At 49.6% G+C, this 18,974-nt stretch overlaps 6 protein-coding genes across 6 annotated transcripts; 2 read left to right on the plus strand and 4 right to left on the minus strand.

Annotated features, from left to right (window-relative positions):
• Positions 1 to 58: 58 nt before the first annotated feature.
• On the plus strand, positions 59 to 2,083 carry PFICI_11114 (uncharacterized protein; the record flags this gene model as incomplete). Its single annotated transcript, XM_007839695.1, has 2 exons — positions 59 to 1,094; positions 1,149 to 2,083. The coding sequence occupies 2 exons, from the start codon at positions 59 to 61 to the stop codon at positions 2,081 to 2,083; spliced, it is 1,971 nt and encodes a 656-aa protein (XP_007837886.1).
• Positions 2,084 to 3,569: 1,486 nt separating this feature from the next.
• Positions 3,570 to 5,728, minus strand: PFICI_11115 (uncharacterized protein; the record flags this gene model as incomplete). The annotated part of the gene is made up of 3 exons (XM_007839696.1): positions 3,570 to 4,671; positions 4,734 to 5,482; positions 5,534 to 5,728. The coding sequence occupies 3 exons, from the start codon at positions 5,726 to 5,728 to the stop codon at positions 3,570 to 3,572; spliced, it is 2,046 nt and encodes a 681-aa protein (XP_007837887.1).
• Positions 5,729 to 8,465: 2,737 nt separating this feature from the next.
• PFICI_11116 (uncharacterized protein) lies at positions 8,466 to 9,284 on the plus strand (the record flags this gene model as incomplete). Its single annotated transcript, XM_007839697.1, has 1 exon — positions 8,466 to 9,284. One exon carries the CDS (start codon positions 8,466 to 8,468, stop codon positions 9,282 to 9,284), a length of 819 nt encoding a protein of 272 aa, XP_007837888.1.
• Positions 9,285 to 10,861: 1,577 nt separating this feature from the next.
• On the minus strand, positions 10,862 to 13,178 carry PFICI_11117 (uncharacterized protein; the record flags this gene model as incomplete). Its single annotated transcript, XM_007839698.1, has 2 exons — positions 10,862 to 12,495; positions 12,551 to 13,178. 2 exons carry the CDS (start codon positions 13,176 to 13,178, stop codon positions 10,862 to 10,864), a joined length of 2,262 nt encoding a protein of 753 aa, XP_007837889.1.
• A 566-nt stretch (positions 13,179 to 13,744) lies between these two features.
• On the minus strand, positions 13,745 to 16,020 carry PFICI_11118 (uncharacterized protein; the record flags this gene model as incomplete). Its single annotated transcript, XM_007839699.1, has 5 exons — positions 13,745 to 14,083; positions 14,226 to 14,295; positions 14,389 to 15,229; positions 15,510 to 15,752; positions 15,882 to 16,020. The coding sequence occupies 5 exons, from the start codon at positions 16,018 to 16,020 to the stop codon at positions 13,745 to 13,747; spliced, it is 1,632 nt and encodes a 543-aa protein (XP_007837890.1).
• A 1,752-nt stretch (positions 16,021 to 17,772) lies between these two features.
• PFICI_11119 (uncharacterized protein) lies at positions 17,773 to 18,539 on the minus strand (the record flags this gene model as incomplete). The annotated part of the gene is made up of 2 exons (XM_007839700.1): positions 17,773 to 18,266; positions 18,332 to 18,539. The coding sequence occupies 2 exons, from the start codon at positions 18,537 to 18,539 to the stop codon at positions 17,773 to 17,775; spliced, it is 702 nt and encodes a 233-aa protein (XP_007837891.1).
• Between the last annotated feature and the right edge of the window lie 435 nt (positions 18,540 to 18,974).

Below are 18,974 nucleotides of genomic sequence, written 5' to 3' on the forward strand. Positions count from 1 at the left end.
ACATCAATTGATACCCAGAACTTCACTCAACAGGACCACCAGGGAACCTCTGCCCAGCATGCCGCTCGCAAAGTCCAAGGCCGCCGTAGGGCTTGGCAACTCGCTGATGAACGATCGGTTTGGAAAGGGCAAAGGATCGGATCGCAGAAAGGGAGGCGGCGTCACCAGAACGAACCATGCGACCGGCGAACAGTACATTACCAACGAAAAGAAGGAGGCATCATGGGTCAAAATGCGCTCCGTCACACAGCAGTCCGCCATGGATGAGTTCCTGGCCACTGCCGAGCTGGCCGGCACCGACTTCACGGCCGAGAAGATGAACAATGTCAAGATCATTCACACCGACCAGCGCAATCCTTACCTGCTGTCGTCCACCGAAGAGTCTCAAGTCAGGGGAAAGCACAACAAGCACAAATCCAGGCTGACAGTCCCAAGGCGGCCGCAGTGGGATGAGAACACCACCCCAGAGCAACTCGACGTCTTGGAGCGCGAGAGCTTCCTCAACTGGCGCCGCGGTCTTGCCGAGCTGCAGCAGAACAACGACCTGCTCATGACTCCCTTTGAGCGCAACTTGGAGGTTTGGCGACAGTTGTGGCGTGTCATTGAGCGCAGTCACCTCGTGGTGCAGATTGTAGATGCGCGAAACCCTCTCATGTTCCGTTCCGAGGATCTGGAAGCTTACGTCAAGGACGTTGACGAGAAGAAGGAGAACTTGCTGTTGGTGAACAAGGCAGATATGATGACAACAAGCCAGAGAAAGACGTGGGCCAAATACTTCAAGAGCAATAACATCGCGTACCGTTTCTTCTCGGCCCACCTCGCCAAGGAGTTGCTCGAGGCTGAAGATGATGAAGATGAGCATGAGGATGGTATTCATCAAGGCCAAAGCTCAAGCGCATCACAAAAACCAGCATCAAAGAAGACCTCCGACGAGTCATCAGAAGACGAGAGCGAGGATGAAGATGATGAAGACCATGACGAGACTACTGGCGCGAGTCTGGACCAGGATCTTGAAGACGAAGACATTAGAATCCTGACTGTTGAGGAACTAGAAGACATCTTCTTGGCTCATGCGCCAGAACCCAATCCTGATAGTACGTTTCCTTTATGGGTATTTATAGATTTTGTTGTGCTAACATGAGAATCAGACCCCGACGAAAAGCTCCAAATTGGTCTTGTCGGTTATCCAAACGTCGGAAAGTCGTCAACTATCAATGCTTTGATTGGTGCCAAGAAGGTTTCTGTCTCGTCCACGCCTGGAAAGACGAAACACTTCCAGACAATTCACCTCAGTGACAAGGTCATTTTGTGTGATTGCCCCGGTTTGGTCTTCCCCAACTTTGCTACAACGAATGCCGACCTGGTCTGCAATGGTGTTTTGCCCATTGACCAATTGCGAGAGTACACCGGCCCAGCAACCCTTGTTGCCCACCGCATTCCACAGCCATTCTTGGAGGCCATTTATGGCATCCATATCAAGACCCGTCCGCTCGAAGAAGGAGGTACTGGAACTCCGACCTCCAGTGAACTGCTGTCTGCCTACGCCAAGGCCCGCGGCTTCCAGACGCAAGGTGTTGGTCAACCAGATGAGTCCCGTGCAGCACGATTTGTGTTGAAGGACTACGTCAATGGTAAGCTCCTATACTGTGAGCCGCCACCTGGATACCCCGATTCTGCAGAGTTCAACCACGAGTTGTATGATTCAGCACACTTGCCTGAAAAGCGCCGTGCCCAGCTTCGACATGCCATGGAGGCCATGGAGCTTCCCGATGACATGTCTGTAGCCGACAGTGAATTTCAACCACTCCCTACTGGTGCCAAGTCGCAGCGGATCGACAAACAATTCTTTACCAAAGATCGCAACAACGCCGGGCACCTAAACATGCCCTTCAGCTACAAGTACACGCAACAGGGTCAAGCCAAGGTCGCGCAAGGGAAGCACCTGAGTGGTCGCAAGGCCAAGGCCATGATTGCGCTCGAGACCGGCATGGATCCAAAGGACATTCAGATTGGAAGTAGTAAGAAGCATTTCAAAGGTGGCGCCAAGGGCAAGAAGAAGAAGGCTGCCGATGAGGATGACTAGACTAGATATTTATGTTAATGTCAGCCAATAAAATAGTCAATATCATGTTTAATGGCCTTATTCGTGCGGTTCTCGTCTCACATGACGTGATTCTTAGATTGATGATACACGTATCAGGTCGTGACTAGCTCAACGTGCAACACAACGAGGCAGAATCCAATTACATTTTCTGAATCAGGATCTGGGTTCGGCATACTTCCACAAATACATGGTATCAAATGATAATGATTTATATGAAGGGCAGGGAAAAAACAATTGCTGCATTTAGGTGTTGAAAGCACGGCAATGCAAATAGTATCAGCAAATTTCCTGCTAGGAGTCCCTACTATCAGTAATTCAATCTTGGCAGAATTTCAGAACTTTTACGAACAACATGTCTAAAAGAAGCAGAAAACAAATGAATGCAATATATGAATAAAATAGTCGCTTCTCGGTACGAAATGTTGGGGATCATCATCCTACTTCGTACTGCCCGTGTCAATAAAACAAAGCAATTTGAGGGCAAGAACCCTTCAATGTCGTATGGCTACATTGTATCTACTTCATTTGCTTCCCTACGCCAACCAACATCGTAATTATAACGTTGAGCATGGAAAAGAGCACACTCATGTGGCAGAGAAGCAAAAGATAACTTGGGAGCACACATGGTGAGCTGGCAGTGGGGAGATCAGTGTGACTGCTGCGGTCGTTACAAAGATGCCGTGGCTATTTTCCATTGCTGTCCATCTTCTGCGTGATTGGAAACATACGAGTCAACCTCCATGGCACCACCGCGACCTGCTTCGAGGGAGCTCACTAGTGGTTTGAATTTCCTCAGTGGCAGGAGAAATTTTAGCCGAGAAAAAATATTGCTCCCACGTCAGGAACGACGGCAAAGGAGACTCTGATCCGAAAAAAAAAAACAGGTCGGGCAATTAGCATTATTGGAACAGCAAGGTGGGAAACCGGGTACACATGGCGGTAAAGTATGCCACACGGCAAAAGGGCCCAATGGTGTGTCATCAGTGTGCTTACCGCTCAAATCTCCCGTCAAAGAATCTGGCTAGAAAGTTGGAAGCTGAGGGCGGAACAGGCGGGACATGGAAGTTCTGGGAACGGGCCGAGAAACAAGTTCGACACTATTCTGGATCTTGGTATTTATCAAGCTCTGCTTTATAGAAAGTATACTCTACTAGCGTCTAGGGTTGGTGGCTAGTCATCCTATACCTCGTGATATATCCACCGTCTTGACATTGTAGGACGGTTTTGGGACCCTCTTTTGCTATAGACTGTGCTCCAATACTTCACTTCCCTACAGGTCGACATTGACAATTGAATCGTTGCGTGCTTTTGCAACGAATAAACAAGGATATAAATTGCTGTTATAGCTCGCTAAGTGACTGATTATGTCATGTATCATTACGGACGTTCTTTTGTGTCACGATGGACTTTTTTCTTTTTCTTTCTGGTGCCAAGATCCTCTCCTGGAGGATCAAAACGGACACTTTTACGATTTGACCAGTGTCTTTCTCCACCACGACTCTTCCTCCTCGTGAGATAATAATCTGTTTGCACCACTCCTAAAACCATGACCTTCACCAGGGAACTTGACCAATTTGACTTCGCGCCCGCGCGAAATCATATCGTCATACATGGTGTACGCCTGCGAGATTGGTACGACCTTGTCATCCGTGCCGTGTAGAATGAGCAAGGGCGCTGTGATGTTGCCGGCGTGATATACTGGCGATCGGTCCTTCATGACTTTTTCCTTGTCCTCTTCGGTCATGCCCTCGGTGAACATCAACATGTCGACATAGCGCGCTTCCATCTTGTGAGTGGATTCGAGAAGAAGCTTGACCTCACTGATGCCAAATAAGCACACACCACCGGCAAATATGTTTGGGTAATTGCACAGTGCTTGAAGCACACTGTACCCGCCGGCGCTTCCTCCACGAATGCCCACCCGCGATCCGTCAACGCGGCCGGTCTCGACAAGATATTCGACGCATTCAGCGACATCATCGACATCGACAACGCCCCATCTACCATTGAGAAGCTGGCGGTACTTTTTGCCGTACCCAGTGGAGCCGGTATAGTTGATTGCAAAAGTCGCATATCCCCGAGCGTTCCAATATTGTAGTGATAGCATCAATGCTGGTGGTGTGAGTCCAGTAGGCCCTCCGTGTGACTGAATGATCAAGGGTGGCTTCTCGCCTCGGGGCGCCTGGAAATTGGGGTTATGTGGTGGCCAAAAGAAGCCACAGACATCACGTTCAGGGCCGTTCTTTGCGGGAAATTTGATGGCTTCTGGTTTCGAGAAGAGGGACGGCGGAAACTCGACATTTGTCGATGTGCGTATGACCTTGTATTGGGCATCTCCGCCCGTCAATTTTACTTCGCATACGACATCTGGTGTCACAGGACTGTTGGCTATCAGGAGAAAAGAGTCGTCCGAGAGTCGTTCCACGCCATCGAACAAGACACTGGCAAATGGTAGATCCAGCTGCATATATGTCAGATTTATCAGATCAATGGAAACAAGCCTGTCCCAGCCCTCATCCTTTACGGAGGCTATGAGAGTCGTCTCGGAAAGTAGAGTATATGTGTGGCTGTGTTGAAAGTCAGAGAAAAGCCCCAGAAGATCATTCAACCAAAATTCAGGGAGCCATACCTTCCGCAAGTCATCTTGGCACTGCCAAACTCAACATTCTCCAACCCAGGTAGTGCCATTGCCGTTGCCTCGCTGTCGCCGGGTTTTTGCCGAAACAATTGGTAATAGTTTGTCCGCTCCTCTGCAAAATACAGGTTGCCGTCAGGGCTCCACCGCGGCTCGGTTACGGTGCTTGATTCGGTCCCAGCAATATGCTCGACAGTGCCTGACACGATTTGGCCTTCCGACCAGTCCGCCCAGTGCAGGGTAACGCCAGCCCACGGCATTCCAGGAAAGTCCCATTGCTCCCAAGCGATTTTTGTGCCATCGGGACTGAAGCTGGGAAACATGTAGAAATCTGCACCCTCGACGACTCGCGTCACTTCGGCGGTTTCTGTGTTGATGGCGACGACGTAGTTCTTGACCTGCTCCGGCTCATCGATTTCGTGGTCCTCTTGCACAGCAAGCACCCAGGGTTCATTTCCAGGGTGGGCTTCGAAATCTCCATATCGCAGTGTGTCGCACTCCAGTAGCCTCCTGACGCTGCCGCTATCCACATCTAGGATGTAGACCGACTTGTCCTTGAAATTGCTGAAAATGATGCGATTGTTTGCAAGAATGGCATAGGGACCACCACCGTACTCGTAAACCCTGCTCCTCACGCTGAAGCCTTGTGGCAGAACGTCGACGCATTCGCCATTTCTAATCTCCACCAGATGGTTGTCACCGTCGGAGCGCTGTTCACAAAAAAACGCCCGCCCAGTACGTCGCTAGACTCGTGGTTAGCATTGAAACGCAAAATGAAGTCGACAAATTCATACGTCTACTCTTGGCGAAATCTGAGTTCGGCTGCTGCTGAATACGGCCTCCTTTGTAATGTCGCTCGACCAGGTGCCATATGGTGCTATCTTCTTGGTGCTTCCCATCTCGAGTTCCAGGTGAAGATGCCCCACGCTCCTGGGCACAATGTCCGGCGGCATGGCCCTGAGCGGCTCGGATCCCATGTCGAAGCCCATGTTCAAGTACCGACTCGTTGCCAATTGCATGGGGGGATGAGTATGGAGGGGGGGAATGGGATTAGATGAGTTTTGTCGTGATCTTTGGCGACAAGTTGACTTTGAAGAAGAATGGGGGGAGCAGAGCAAAGCAGTTCAATTATTTTTTATTTCATTCTGTTTGGTTTGATAAGTTCCAACAGAGTATTACTACCAGGTAGGTGCTGCCCTTGTTAACTGAATGGAGCTTTCCCTGTGTTTGCTTCCCAGTTAAGTGCTACCACCTACCTACCTAAACCTAGCAGCTCTTAGCGGGGAAAAGGAAGCTCGAGACCGGTGGCGCCACGGATCCGCAGCACTGGCGCATTGACAGGCGAGCACAGCCAATCAGAGCGTGCGAAAAGTACGGTACTTCTGCTTGGACTGGCCGCGGAGGGGGGGAAAATAAGGAAAAAGGACGGCGGGTTAGCGGGAGCTCACAGCAGGAACAAAAAAAAAAAAGAGAGAATATGCAAAAAATGCATGGTACCTACTGCACAGGGCCGATCGGTAGTGCTAGCGAGCCGGCCGGGCGAATCACGATTGACAGTATAGTACCTTAGTATGCCCTTTTTACCAGGAAACCAACAGCAATTGAGGGAAAAAATAAAAAAGAGGAACGCGAACCACGGATTCCCATCCTGCTGCTATCCGAATGTATGACTTTTGCCTGTTGTGATTCCCGATTGTGCTTCCTTGCCAGCGCACATCGCCTCTTTAGGGCAAAAAGACCCTCAATTCTTCCGTACGTATTCTAGTTCCATGTAGTATGTTGTTTTTGTAAATTCTCCTATCTCTACTTGGACTATTGATTATTCCATCGTAAGAAGTACGCAGCATCGAACCATTTCCTACAGAGCCCAGGACCGCGATGCAGTACAAAGTGGTTCGAATGTATTCTGTCTGTTGGGACTAACTATACCTGGGTACATGAAGACGTAATTTTGTCAGGGATCAATGTATCGGATGTCCGCCCGTCGTCTACTCTTGCTTTGTTTACCTTATTATCTTGTTGTTATTGTTATTGTTAATCATGTACTCGATTCTGACCCTGGATATTTGCAATGAGGAATCAAGACGGGTGACCCAATTGTCCACCGCTTCTCTTGCTACGTAGAGTATTTGCCTGCCGTCGGCCGTTGCATTCTTTTTTTTTTGATTCAATGTTTGCCTCCCGTGGGGAGCTCCACCCGATCTGCTTCCCTTCTGCTGGGACCGAATGCACCAACATCAATGGCCAAAAGTCCCCCTTTCTATGCAACGGGCGAGACAGGGTAGATTCCTTTTTCCCTCTCATGACTCTGTCCCATCTTCATTCGGCTCACGCATGTGGCATATGATTGATGATGGGGCCCCGCGGCTCAGAAAGCAACCAGCGACTATGACCCGATAGACTTTTTAGACTTTGTATGACATAGATTCCCTTTCTTGCCTCATTAGGACGAAAAGAAACAGTCGTGGCCAATCAGCGCCGGGCCCCAGCGTTTCGATAAAGAAGTGCAACCAAGCACTATGCCTTGACCTTGATTGGCATTGCTAGAGCAGATCTCTATCCGAAATTCGAGTATTATTTACGGGTGATGCTCCGTGCCGTCTGAGACCGGAGATTATAGTAGTTTATCGTACGGTTCGTTTGTAAGGCTTAGCCTGGCCTGTCCACACTCGATATAACTTTTGCCCCCTCCATTCGGCCCATCACAACCGGGAAAGGAGACTATCGACATGACCAAGGCCCAGTGCGTGACGCACAAGGCCGAATAAGTACGTGACGAACATGTTCTTTTGCAACCCCAGAACGATTCTAGCGTTCTTCCCTCGTCTAGTGCTATCTCTGGAGCCGTTGATCCATTTTATATTGACCCCGTCCAACCACAACCGAAGTGATTCTGCTCTGTGTATTACTGAACAATACAGCCGACTGGATTCCTCTAGCCTTTTTCCCTTGTGGCATGCATGGTTGCAGAGTGAGTGGATGCTCTGTATGCTCCATGTCTGCAGCAGTCGTGAGTCGTACATACAGAGTGGTACAGATTATCCCAGCCCCAGAGCTGAGGGACAGCATACTATGTACTCAGGGAGGGACTGTGCATGAAGGCGGCAGATTCCGCTCATCCCTCAAACGTCTTTGATCATCAGTGATTGGTGACCAAGCAGGAGTTGGACAGAACTAAAATGTAGGTACGGGATGCATTCTGCATACTATTACATTCACCTTTTCCAAGGTACCAACATCACCACCCAGGCCAAGCCAACGTTGGGGATTGGAGCAACAAATCAAAGCACGAGCGGCAATGCGGTCTACACTAAGCACAACCCCACTTCTCCCTGCCGACCTCGCAGATGTCACCATTGAATCCAAGCCATGATCCTTCCATCTCTCGAGTCTCGTGGATGCCATCCCTTCCCGAGAGGAGTAGAACGCTCACGCATCTCGCTGCAGTTTGCTGCCATGACAGCGACAAAGTCCATCCCGGGCACTGGATCTTGATAATTCCCTGGATTATTGGTGCTCAGCTAATAAGCTCGAGTCACGGCCAACGACCGCCCCCCCTTGCTTCCCCGGTGTCTCCACTTGGATGCCGGCCTGGTGTTGGGCCACCTTTCGCTGGAACAGAGGGCTTGCCGACTCGTTTAGTCCAGTTCTGCGAGCGTCTAGACCCGGCTCTCGAGTACTACGCAGTCGCAAAGGGACGAAGGGGGAGGGGAAGCAAGATTCAAGATGGCTTCATCGTTTCCCCAGTTTGGACTACTGCCCCTAGAGTTGCAGCGGGAGATCTGGCAGGCGGCGCTCCAGGTCGAGGCACCCGGCCTCTGCATCACCTTTGGCGGCCTGCCCAACCACCGACCGCGCCCGGCCGACGTGGACCTGCACTGCTTGATGCACGTGTCGCGTGAATCCCGCGCCATGGCGATGAAGCACTTTCGTTATCATCTGCGCCGAGACGCTGGCGACCACGGCGGCAGTAGTAATGATGATGGTGGTGATGGGGTTCTCATCGGTGCTTCGCGCGCATTTCGACCCGACTTGGACGTGCTCTTTATCCCGACAGATCGATACGATGGTTTCTTTGACTGGCACTTTCTCGACTCCTGGCCCGAGTCGCTTCAGCCACATCATCTGGCACTCGATGGCCACGAGGCCCAGCTGTCGCGCGGCGGCGTTGGGCGGCAGGTCGCAACCCTCGTTGCATCCGGGCGTCTACCTGACTTGAAGAGCGTTTCTCTCATCTTTTCTGCGGAGCCGGCTCCGGTGCCCGTCTACAGCTCGATGCGAGCCTACAAGCTCGACGACCTCGGCCAAGATGACTATGTTTGGTGTGCCTTGCCTGACGGTTGCAAATACGAGGCGACGGACCCGTTTCTTATTGCTGACTGGTGGAAGGCTTCGATACTAGAAGCTGCCGGAGACAGCGATATGCGACACCTCCAAGTCATCCCAAGACGGATCAACCCGAGAAGATATGTAGATCCACCGTCCAAGGGTTGGTTATATTCGACATTTGGCATTCCTGCACGCCTGCGCCAGATGCTCCCATGATTATACCCAAGCACTGCAGCATGAAATATACATTCAAACCTTGAAGAATGCGCCTTCATTCATTCAACAAATGAGACTAGAACAAACATGTAGGCTTCCTTGACCACTCTAGTAAGTGGACTAAAATATTTGTCTTGACCTCACACCATCGGATCAACAAGTCAAACAAACCTGACAAGTTGAACCCTTCCTCGGCGCTTACCTAGTGACGATCATACAAGCTTTGACAACTGCCAGGTTGTGGACAAAGTTGTCGAGGTTTCTACACTCCTTAACAATACACGCCACCACCCTGAACAATCGCTCTGATGAATGAGGACGTCTTCTGACAATGTTCCCGGTACTTGAAGCCGGCAATTTTTCAGCCCGGGTGTCTGGGACCAACGGTCAGACCTGTCAAGCAGGCAGAAAACAAGGCAAAGATGCCATCCGGACAAACATATTGCAAATGCAAAATCCCATAATGGTCTAGCCAATACTTGAGCGGTGTCTCTCGTAACCGCTGAGAACCCTGCTTTGCAAAAGTTCCTCTGGCCTTGGCAACTTTCCATTTTCAACGATCCACAGCAAAGAGTCCAGACCGCCAAGACCGTTTTTCCCGGCCAGGGCTGCCCTGGGGAGAGGGGAAAATGACACCCAGGGCCGACCCGGGGCCGTTGGACTTTTTTTTCTCATGCGTAATCAACCCCGGCCTCTTTTCAGTTTGCGACCCCCACCATGAGTGGGAACTCACCGAACCCACCCCCAGTTGAACCTTAATACCAAGGTACTGTCTTTGATATCGTGTACCTTGCTCTCGCTGCGTTTCTTTCGTTGCTTTCGCGCTTTTGTTGCAACCACAATTGTCAAACTACGGAAGAGACTGGTTCCGAAAAATGGTACCGTGATCCGTTCCGTTGTTCGGCGGATGCCCTTGTGATTGAGGTGTCTCGCAAGCGCTCTTTGGGAATCTCCAAGGGATATGAGCCATGAGTATTGCCTATCCTGGGAACACCTGGTTGGCAGTATATTTGAATCTGCTTTTATCTTATCGTTTCGTTCTATGCGGTCTCCATATAAACAAAGGAAACACTAGACCTTATGTCACTCGATGAAAAAAGCTTTGAGTACATGCATCGCTCATCAGCAAATCATATTTTGCTATTTCTTTTGTGACAAATGTGATGAAATATCCAAATGTGCAATTCGCCATGGGTAGCCGATGATGCAGACCACTTGGCCGAGACAATGAATGGTAAACCGTCTTGACAAATAAAAGAAAGGCATTTGTATTCTGTCTTGACACACTCCCGATAAAGGTTCGGCCCTAGATGCCTCCATGAACCTACTCTAAAGACGGATTTGACAAGAGAGAGCGAGAAACAGATGAACAATGATTCCCGGTAAATCTCCAAACGATTGGGTATTGTGTCACGTGTTGCGAGCTTGCGAGCTTGCCACCAGAAATAGCCATACCATGTTGCCCACACATGGCACTGTAATTTGGCCCGACGGACTGCTATGCTCATTATCTGGTCGATTATGATGTTTAGTATATTAGGCAGTTTAAAGCAGATGCACAAACATCCAGTGACTCATCAAATCAATACAAACTCGCGAATAGCCTTTTCCCCTCCGCCGAGCTGTCGCAGCCGATGACCCAGCCCACCTTCCTCCACAATACTCTTATCTTCTGCCATATCACTCTCGTCTTCCTCATTGATTGAAGTGCTTGGCCGTATATTATCGATTTGAAACAATCCAATGCGAGAATACCTATTCCCGGCTTCTTCCAGCACTACAATGCCCGCAGTACTCCCCAACTTGTTCCGTTGGAGAAGTACCAGTAAGCTGAGCGCATATCGAGTACCAGGCTGCTCTCTTGGCATATCTCGGTAATCGAAAACAAAATTAACGTAGACCATTTGATCTGCCAATTTTACCAATTGACTTCCAGATTCGTTTATTATGACTCCCCGGGTCGGTAATAGAAGCCCGCGGACATGAAGTTCTGCCCTCCTGACCTCGCCAAACGGGTCTCTGGGAGTTACCAGGTCAACATTGTGACTGAGCAACATAAAATCTTGATTTGGGCTTGTGTCCTCATTAACTTCAAAGATCCATCCAGCTACACCTTCATGAGATGCCCAACTCCATGACGGATCTCCTTTCAAATCAGAGACGTTGCCTGGTTCTCGAAACCAGGCTAGACACATTGGTAGATGAGATGTCCATAAACCACAACTATAATCCCCCAAGATGGATGAGGCTTCTCTGGCTATTGCAGATATAGCAGGCAGTCGATCTCTGCGGTAGCGTAATTGGCGACTGGAATATCGGCATATGAGAAAAATCCAGGACGCAAGTACCATCTCCTCGTTAAGCTCAGCTTCTGTCCCCGATGGAAGATAGAACCACATATACGCAGAGGGTTTAAAATGCCAGTCTTCAGACCAGCCATCGCATTCCTTCGTTTTGCCCAGGCAACAATGACAGAGCCAAGTTGTCTGATGGAGCCCAAATTGTAAGCGTCGTTTTGAGAAGAGCATTTCTTGCAATGTCCATGCCCTTTGGTACCAGGGTTCCTCGTCATCATCTTTTTTTGGTACGAGCACGACTGGAGTTTGAGCGCCCTTCTCATGAAGCTTGAAAATCGGTTGGGGATATCCAGGAAAAACACTGAACCGATCCAGATTTGAAGTGCGTCGATGGAGAAAACCTTCCGTTACATCTTTGGCCCCCGATGCTATAATTGTCAATGCTGCGTTCTGATATATATCGCCCATCTTCTCCAGTTCCCGAGCCTTGAACTCCTCATCATCTTGCACAATGCAGAGGGCGTCGATCCAGAGATAGCGAAATCCAAGCTCCCGCGTGACCATGATACTATCACTAATGGTAAGATCCAGTGCCTCCAGGTCGATGCCTGCAAGAAGATTGGATCGGTTAATCTGTGTTAGCATGGTTTTCTGCCTGTCAAAGCCCCAGCAATATGATAAAGCGACGTATGGCTCTTTCATGGTCGCAGGGACTTGAATTAATTTGACCCCACCGCTTTCGGCTACATCGAGGATCAAGGATGGCATCGACTCTGGTGGATCTCTGATCCCACATGTATGGTCAAATTCGCACCATTTCAACCAATGGCGATATAGTTCCATCGAGGTAGAACTGCCTGGATTCAAGTTGATCGGTGCATGCCGTGGGCGCATCCAAGACATCTCTCCATAGTCTAAAACTCCGATCAGCGGGATTTATGCCAGATTATCTAGTAAATGGTTGCTTACTTGGAGGTGATAACATCCAAAAGTCAGCACTGGTTTCATCCCATTCGAGCTCTAGGCCTTCCCGATCCGTATCAATTGATCTTTGAGGTACCAACACCCTCACTACGACTCGGTCTGGTTTTGGAAAGCCTGCATTAGTTTGAACAATAACCCCAACATGACCTATTGGTATGCCATGCAAACCAATTCCTGGGGATTTATGCACCTTTTCCCAATCAAGGAGCGATTCAAGGTGTACATATGCATCCACCTCATCTTCTACCGAAGAGGCGGCGAGTATTCTGTGTTGTTCCTCTGTCCACCTTCTTTTATGCTTCTCCAAGCCTTGAGCCGCGTGGGCCTCGTCATCACGAGCGATGCTCGCTAGCCTGTTCCTTATAATGATCCAGAAAATGCAACCAGACGCGGCGAGACCACATATCTTTGCTGGTGTTGCGTCAAGACGGAACATGGGGCCCACCTCAAATTGATAGGTCATACCATTGAAAGGAGGGTTTGCGAGCAAAGTCGAAATATGCTCGCACTGCTCGCACGAGTGGCCTTGAAAGTCATCGTTCACCAACTCGCGCTTGAGGCGCACGATCTCTTGTCTTGTGGGATTTTCGGGGTCAGATTTTGCTGATGCCATCGTTGCGCTTGGTAAAAGAGTTCGCCGTTAAAATATTATGCCGCGAAAGACATTCAGAAATGTATCATCCTTCATTGAGTGCAGTAGAAACCTGGAAAAGATTCTCGCCAGTCAGGTAGCAATTCGAGGCGGGGTAAGTCAGCCGCAACCGGTGCACCTGCTTGCCCACTTACAAGCCGTGTCACCTTAGCCATAGCCAATCAAATCAGCGGGCAACAAAGAATCATCATGTATTTATGCAGGCTTCTCTCCTTTTAAGATGAGGTAGGCAGCAACTACACTGAATGTGTAGAGTATTAGTCAGAGCCAGCACAGCAACTTATAGAGCTGATTGAGAGACCAGAATCGATCAGCAAATCAGGTGGGATTTTAAACTTTAAGCAAAACTGAAGAAAAGAAAATGTTGACCGAAGAAACGGCAACGCAGATCGACACTTGGTCGCAACGTGAATTGTCCTCCCAAACGCCGCATAATGGGTATCAAATGTCAATCCCGCCTTTAAACAACCCACCCATGTTCAGACCATTGTCTAAAGCATGCGAGAATCTACAAGAAAAGGAAACCCCTAATCCACGATAATGTCCTTTGCCAGCCCAGTCTCGCGCCCCTCAACGTATCTATATCGTTCACCTGCCTTGATTGTGTCTGGCTCCTTGTTGGTAGCAATTGCAAAATCCAATGTCGTCAGGGCTTTGTTTTTGCCTGCGCCCTTCTTCCACTCGGCGAATCGCTTCTGCAGCGCAACCTCTCGATCGTCTGCTCCGGCTCGAATAAGTGCCTGCCCCTCAGTGATGTCACCTGTAAGAGGGCTCTTAAGAAGGTACAGCGTCTCGACGTTTGGAAATGTATCACTAAGAGTTTCCCAACATGGTCTTGTGCTTGGTGGTAGATGTGGAGATTCATTCTGGAATTCAAGGTCAGCGGCCAGATTCTTTGTAATGCAATGGGATGCCCTCTGGCTTGTTGCACAGTTTCGACTATCAAGTTTTCGGGTCCAAATTTGGGATTTCATATGTAAGACGAGTGAAACATGAAGCCAAGCTTACCTGTACAGCCAAGAACCTGACCAGACGCTTGTCTTCTGATGAAAATTGGTGGCGGACGCAGTGAAATCCTCTACAACCATTGCAGCAGGGTTCTAGTGCAATGATGTCTACGCCCGGATTAATTGGTTGTCTTGATCTATTATCAATGAACCCTGTATGATACCCGTGCAGCGAGAACATGTTGACATAGTTTTTAACTGCAACGTCTAGGCTGCATCGATCCGTCATGAGCCATTTGGGTGGCTTTGTTTGCACCTTTGGAACAAATCCCAGGGCTGCCCTGTTGCGAATATATACCAGTCGGGGTACTTGGGCACTTTTCCAAATCATGAGCTTGATTTCGGCTGGAAGGTGTGAATATTTCGGAAACTCGGTAAGTGGTTTTGCAAGGCGTGGGGATCGCCTTGGAAATCGAGTCGATGCCGCATTAGCTGATGCCCTTTTCCTTCGGCTCGTATTCTGAGCAACCTTTGCCACAGCGTGCCCCTGGTTGCGAGGAATGATTTGCCCAGCACGACGTCGACTCTGGCGTTTCTTGGAATTATCGTCCGAAGCAGGTGAATCCGGTATCTCGTCATCGTGATTCTCCATGCCAGACATGGTTGTTGAGAGCTCATGTGCCTGAGTATGAATGTCCCTGGAGTTCTCAAGTGGAGAAACAGATCCAGAGCTCGTCGCTGTCTTTAATCGTTTAAGAGATGGTGAACGTGGATCAAAGTCGAGCTCCGAGGCAAGCCGTCCACGTGTGCCAGATCGTGGGTCTGGATATGAAGGTGTGAAAGACCCAGACGGCACATCGAGTACTTGAGACCGCTGTTGAGGCGTGGACACAATATTCTTTCCTCCTAGTGTGGTCACGTCCAGCCCGTCCTCGTCTGCGCTGACTACACTCCGCCGACCCGCAAGTTCATCCATACTGGGCTTGGCAGAGTCTGCTTTCATGTACAAATAGAGCCGTTCTGACTTGAGTTGTTTTCTGCCATACAAGTGATGGCCGGGAAGAACTAAGCCATTTTAGCACTTGTCTTGATTGTGAAAAGCAAGCACTGTTTGAATACGGTACGCCAAAATCATGCAAAACCCCAGAGGGACAAGTGCCACATCAAGCCAGTGAGGGCGTTCCAGAATCGCAGAAGCGATTACGGGCTCACCACTCTTTTGAACATGAACCAACAAATACATGGAATTTTGAATAGTCAAGAGTTTCCATTGTCACGAGCGGGTTGAGGTCTAAACTTTTGTGGTGGTTTCTCCCAAGGAAGCGCAAACGATTTAATGACTTACCATGCGGTGGAGGACGTTGCGAGGGCGCCTGTATGATCGCGAGATGCCCGCCTGTTTGGGAGTTTTCGGTGGAAATACCTTGGTGCAACGGCACGGATGAGCCTAAAGGAGGCTGTCGTATCACTAAGTATCGCTCGACCTCGGAAGTTGTCTGGAGTGGCAGGAGCAGAACAAAGGCGAGAAAGATGGCGAGCAGCAGGCCTCGGAGTCCGTTGGAACCAAACTGTAGAAGGAGCAGTACTGCTGCTCAGCCAAGTCAGTTGGAAAGGCTTGGAATCGTGGGAAATTTCCCAGGCGAGTCGCAATTCGGGAGACAAAAGTAAGAACGACAAGAAATGAATCTATATCTGTCCCCCAAGAATGATTACTTACTTGGAAGAATGAGGAAGAATGTCTGATGCCGATAACAGCAATCGCAGCTGTGATAAGTGCGGCATCGATGCGGGGCAGAAGCCTGATGGAGGGGAAGAGGACCTGGAGGTCCTCGTGCTAGGCGCAACTTCAGGGCCATGGTGGGACGTCCTTCAATGGCTGGGCTAAATGCAGCTGCTACGTAGTGGGCATGTATGGTAAGCCACCTACCTAGATTAGGTGAAGCAGGTACCTGCTTCGTACCCAACGCAGGTTTCAGTGTCTGTTGAGTGCCGTTATGGGTACCTAGGGGGCTTCATCTACATCCATGGACCCCTTCGGTCCTTTCCTCGTCTGTGCCCGAGATAGCTTTGAACCCTGCCCTCGCTCAAGCACTGAGCCAGTCAAAGATTACCTTTGTAGAGATATAGGCTTGGGATTGCCAGGCAAGGTACCAACTTTGCGCCAGAGCTGGTCAGCTGTTGTAAATCCAGCCGTCGTCTTATCGGACTAGAAGAAGCTGGACTAGTTCACCGATACCTCAATCATAAGACCCGACCCTGAATCCGCAGTCGGGATCCAAAGAGGCACGTGGATACCAAAATCTTTGTTCTGTTCTTGGCTTGGATTCGATTTTCTTTATTGCCAACTCTGTGATACCGGAGAGAGATCGGCCTGAAAATGGTCCAGGGACTAACTTTGAGGGTTGCTGGGGTCCTAGAGGCAGCAGTTGCTTGATAAGACGATGTAAAGTTGGTGTTCCTCTTACTAGGTAGGTACCCTGTATCCGGGAATAGTTGGCAGGCACATAAATTTAATTTATGACTTCTGGACGGACTTTAGAGAAATTTCTATTTTCAAAGGCAACAGCCTGCCTTGATACGAAAGCATATGCTTTGTGCGATGTTATACAGTAGCGATACTACCCAGATAGATCAATTTAGCGGCAGAGGGACGTCGTTGATGAGCACCCGATAAAAGCACTTTCATGCCCCAGATTCTCAAGGACGCAAACCAGAACGTCCCTTGTCAATATACAGACTCTTTGTCCGGCGAAAACAGTCTCGATGCACCTTTTGATCAATAAGAAGCATTCTGCAGCGTTGCGACTGGAGATTTTCGAAGCCCATGCACATGCCAGCGATCTACATTAGGTCCCGAAAGCTGCCTTACATGGGTACCCAGGTAACGAGACCGTTCAGGTGGGAGAAGCATGTCTTCCAGAATCGTTCAAGTCATCGACTCACGAAACATGAAGCCACATGTAAGATCCAAAGAGGAACATTCGATTTGATTGCCATGGTCTATTCATCATCTCCCGGCATTCCACAGCTACAAAAAGCAGCCCCTCCATGCTAGACCAGGGATCATAGAGTGCATGCCACTACTTTCTGGCAGTCTATCCACTGGCGCCGCAATGGTCCGATCCACTGAGCCTATTTCAACGCCTCTTCCGCACCCACAGACGGCGGTCCATTTTAGTGGTTTGGATATCCGGTCTCCCCTTACTAGACTAGACATCAGAAAGCACCGATTACCTCAATAAGATATAAGAAATGGAACAAGACGAGCTAACATGCTAAAGCCTGGCATATACTACATGTGCAGCGCAATGAGCTGATTACGGAGCTCCGTGGGCAATAGAATTTGTCGTGTAATTGCTCTGTACATTACAGGTAGGAAACCATTCCTTCCCTGCTTATGTATGCATGTATGCATGGATGAAAGGAGCGCTTGGGGCACACACTCGACATATCTTGAGGCTATCTTTAAAGTTCCAGCTACCTACATACCTATTTATTCCATCTCCCTCCAATATTAATTACCTATACTTGGACCTCTCGCGACGCATCTCTTCGCACGATCATTTCAGCCATCACTCTGCTTTCCCTACGAGAAGTGCCATGAGTTTTCACGGCTCACTCGCGTAGAGCCAATGATATACTATCTGTCGAGACCGAGCCCCCTTCTGTGCCTGCCTCTCCTGGTACTTCCTGTCCTGGGACTTGATGCGCTTCTGCTGGACTGTGATCTCTTGAGCAGCAGCCTTGCGACCTTTTCGATCTCTTGGAACCTGTTTTACTTGCTGTATTTTGCCTATAGATCCAGCTTCCACAAAAACAACCGTGCTACGACTCTTGCTCACGCTTGCCACCTTTGGTGTATCATGGGAGTTGGCGTTGCCCGCACAGTTTTCTATGGCGACTTTGGAGCTATTCGAAGCTGCCTCGGGAGGTGAATGATTTATTCCCAATTGTTGTTGCTCAACAGAGATCGAGTGTTGCAGATTTTCTAGTTGATTCCTGTCGTCGAGCCCTTGGAGTGATAGATGGTTTCGATATCGTTGAGATGCCTCGATTGGATCTGCACTCGCCTGCAGCCCCTCTATATGATACTTTAGGCTTCCTAGTCGCCGAATTCAGCCTCTGAGCCCACCACTAGTCGAGTCGCACATTCGAGAGCCCACGTACCGTCAGACAACCTCATGGCCTGGTAAAAGAATCGTCCCGACGGATCCAATACTGGGTGCGACCATGTCATGTCAAAACTTGATTCTTCCGTCGGCTCGGTACCAAACTCGGCATCATCTCCATGCTCAAGCTTCTTGTCGCATGTATTTAGCCTCTCGTCGCCCGTGTCCTGGCGCACATGGGAACGTCGATGGTGTTTGTGTGCCATGTCATGAGCCAACTTGCCGTCAGAAAGACACTGGGTCCTGCACAAGACACTCGCAGTTGGGAGAGAGATGAATGCTTTCAGAAGCCACCCTACGATCGTCAATTCGCGATAATCCTTGGGGGGTCGCCCGCCTCATAACCCTGCACGATCCGAATGAATGAGCATCTTTCTCCGCCCGCCCTGCTTGTGTGCAGCAGAGGTGGATGTGTTTCTTATATGCTTTACACCTACAGGCCACTGAAAGACTTTGCACAGATTGAAGACCGAACGATCAGAGGTCTAGGCCCCTACAAGTCTAGAACCACGAAGTGGGTGTCTCTGCATGCAGCCAGCTGCAGCTTCTGCCCAATATGTGCATCGCGTGCTATATCCTACAGCTCATGCCTACTACCGAGACCTATACCTTGCCAATGGCTCTACGAGGCAGACACCACT

The sequence above is a fragment of the Pestalotiopsis fici genome (assembly GCF_000516985.1).
Source record: "Pestalotiopsis fici W106-1 unplaced genomic scaffold PFICI_Scf_8, whole genome shotgun sequence".
In the NCBI taxonomy this organism is placed as follows: Eukaryota; Fungi; Ascomycota; class Sordariomycetes; order Amphisphaeriales; family Sporocadaceae; genus Pestalotiopsis; species Pestalotiopsis fici.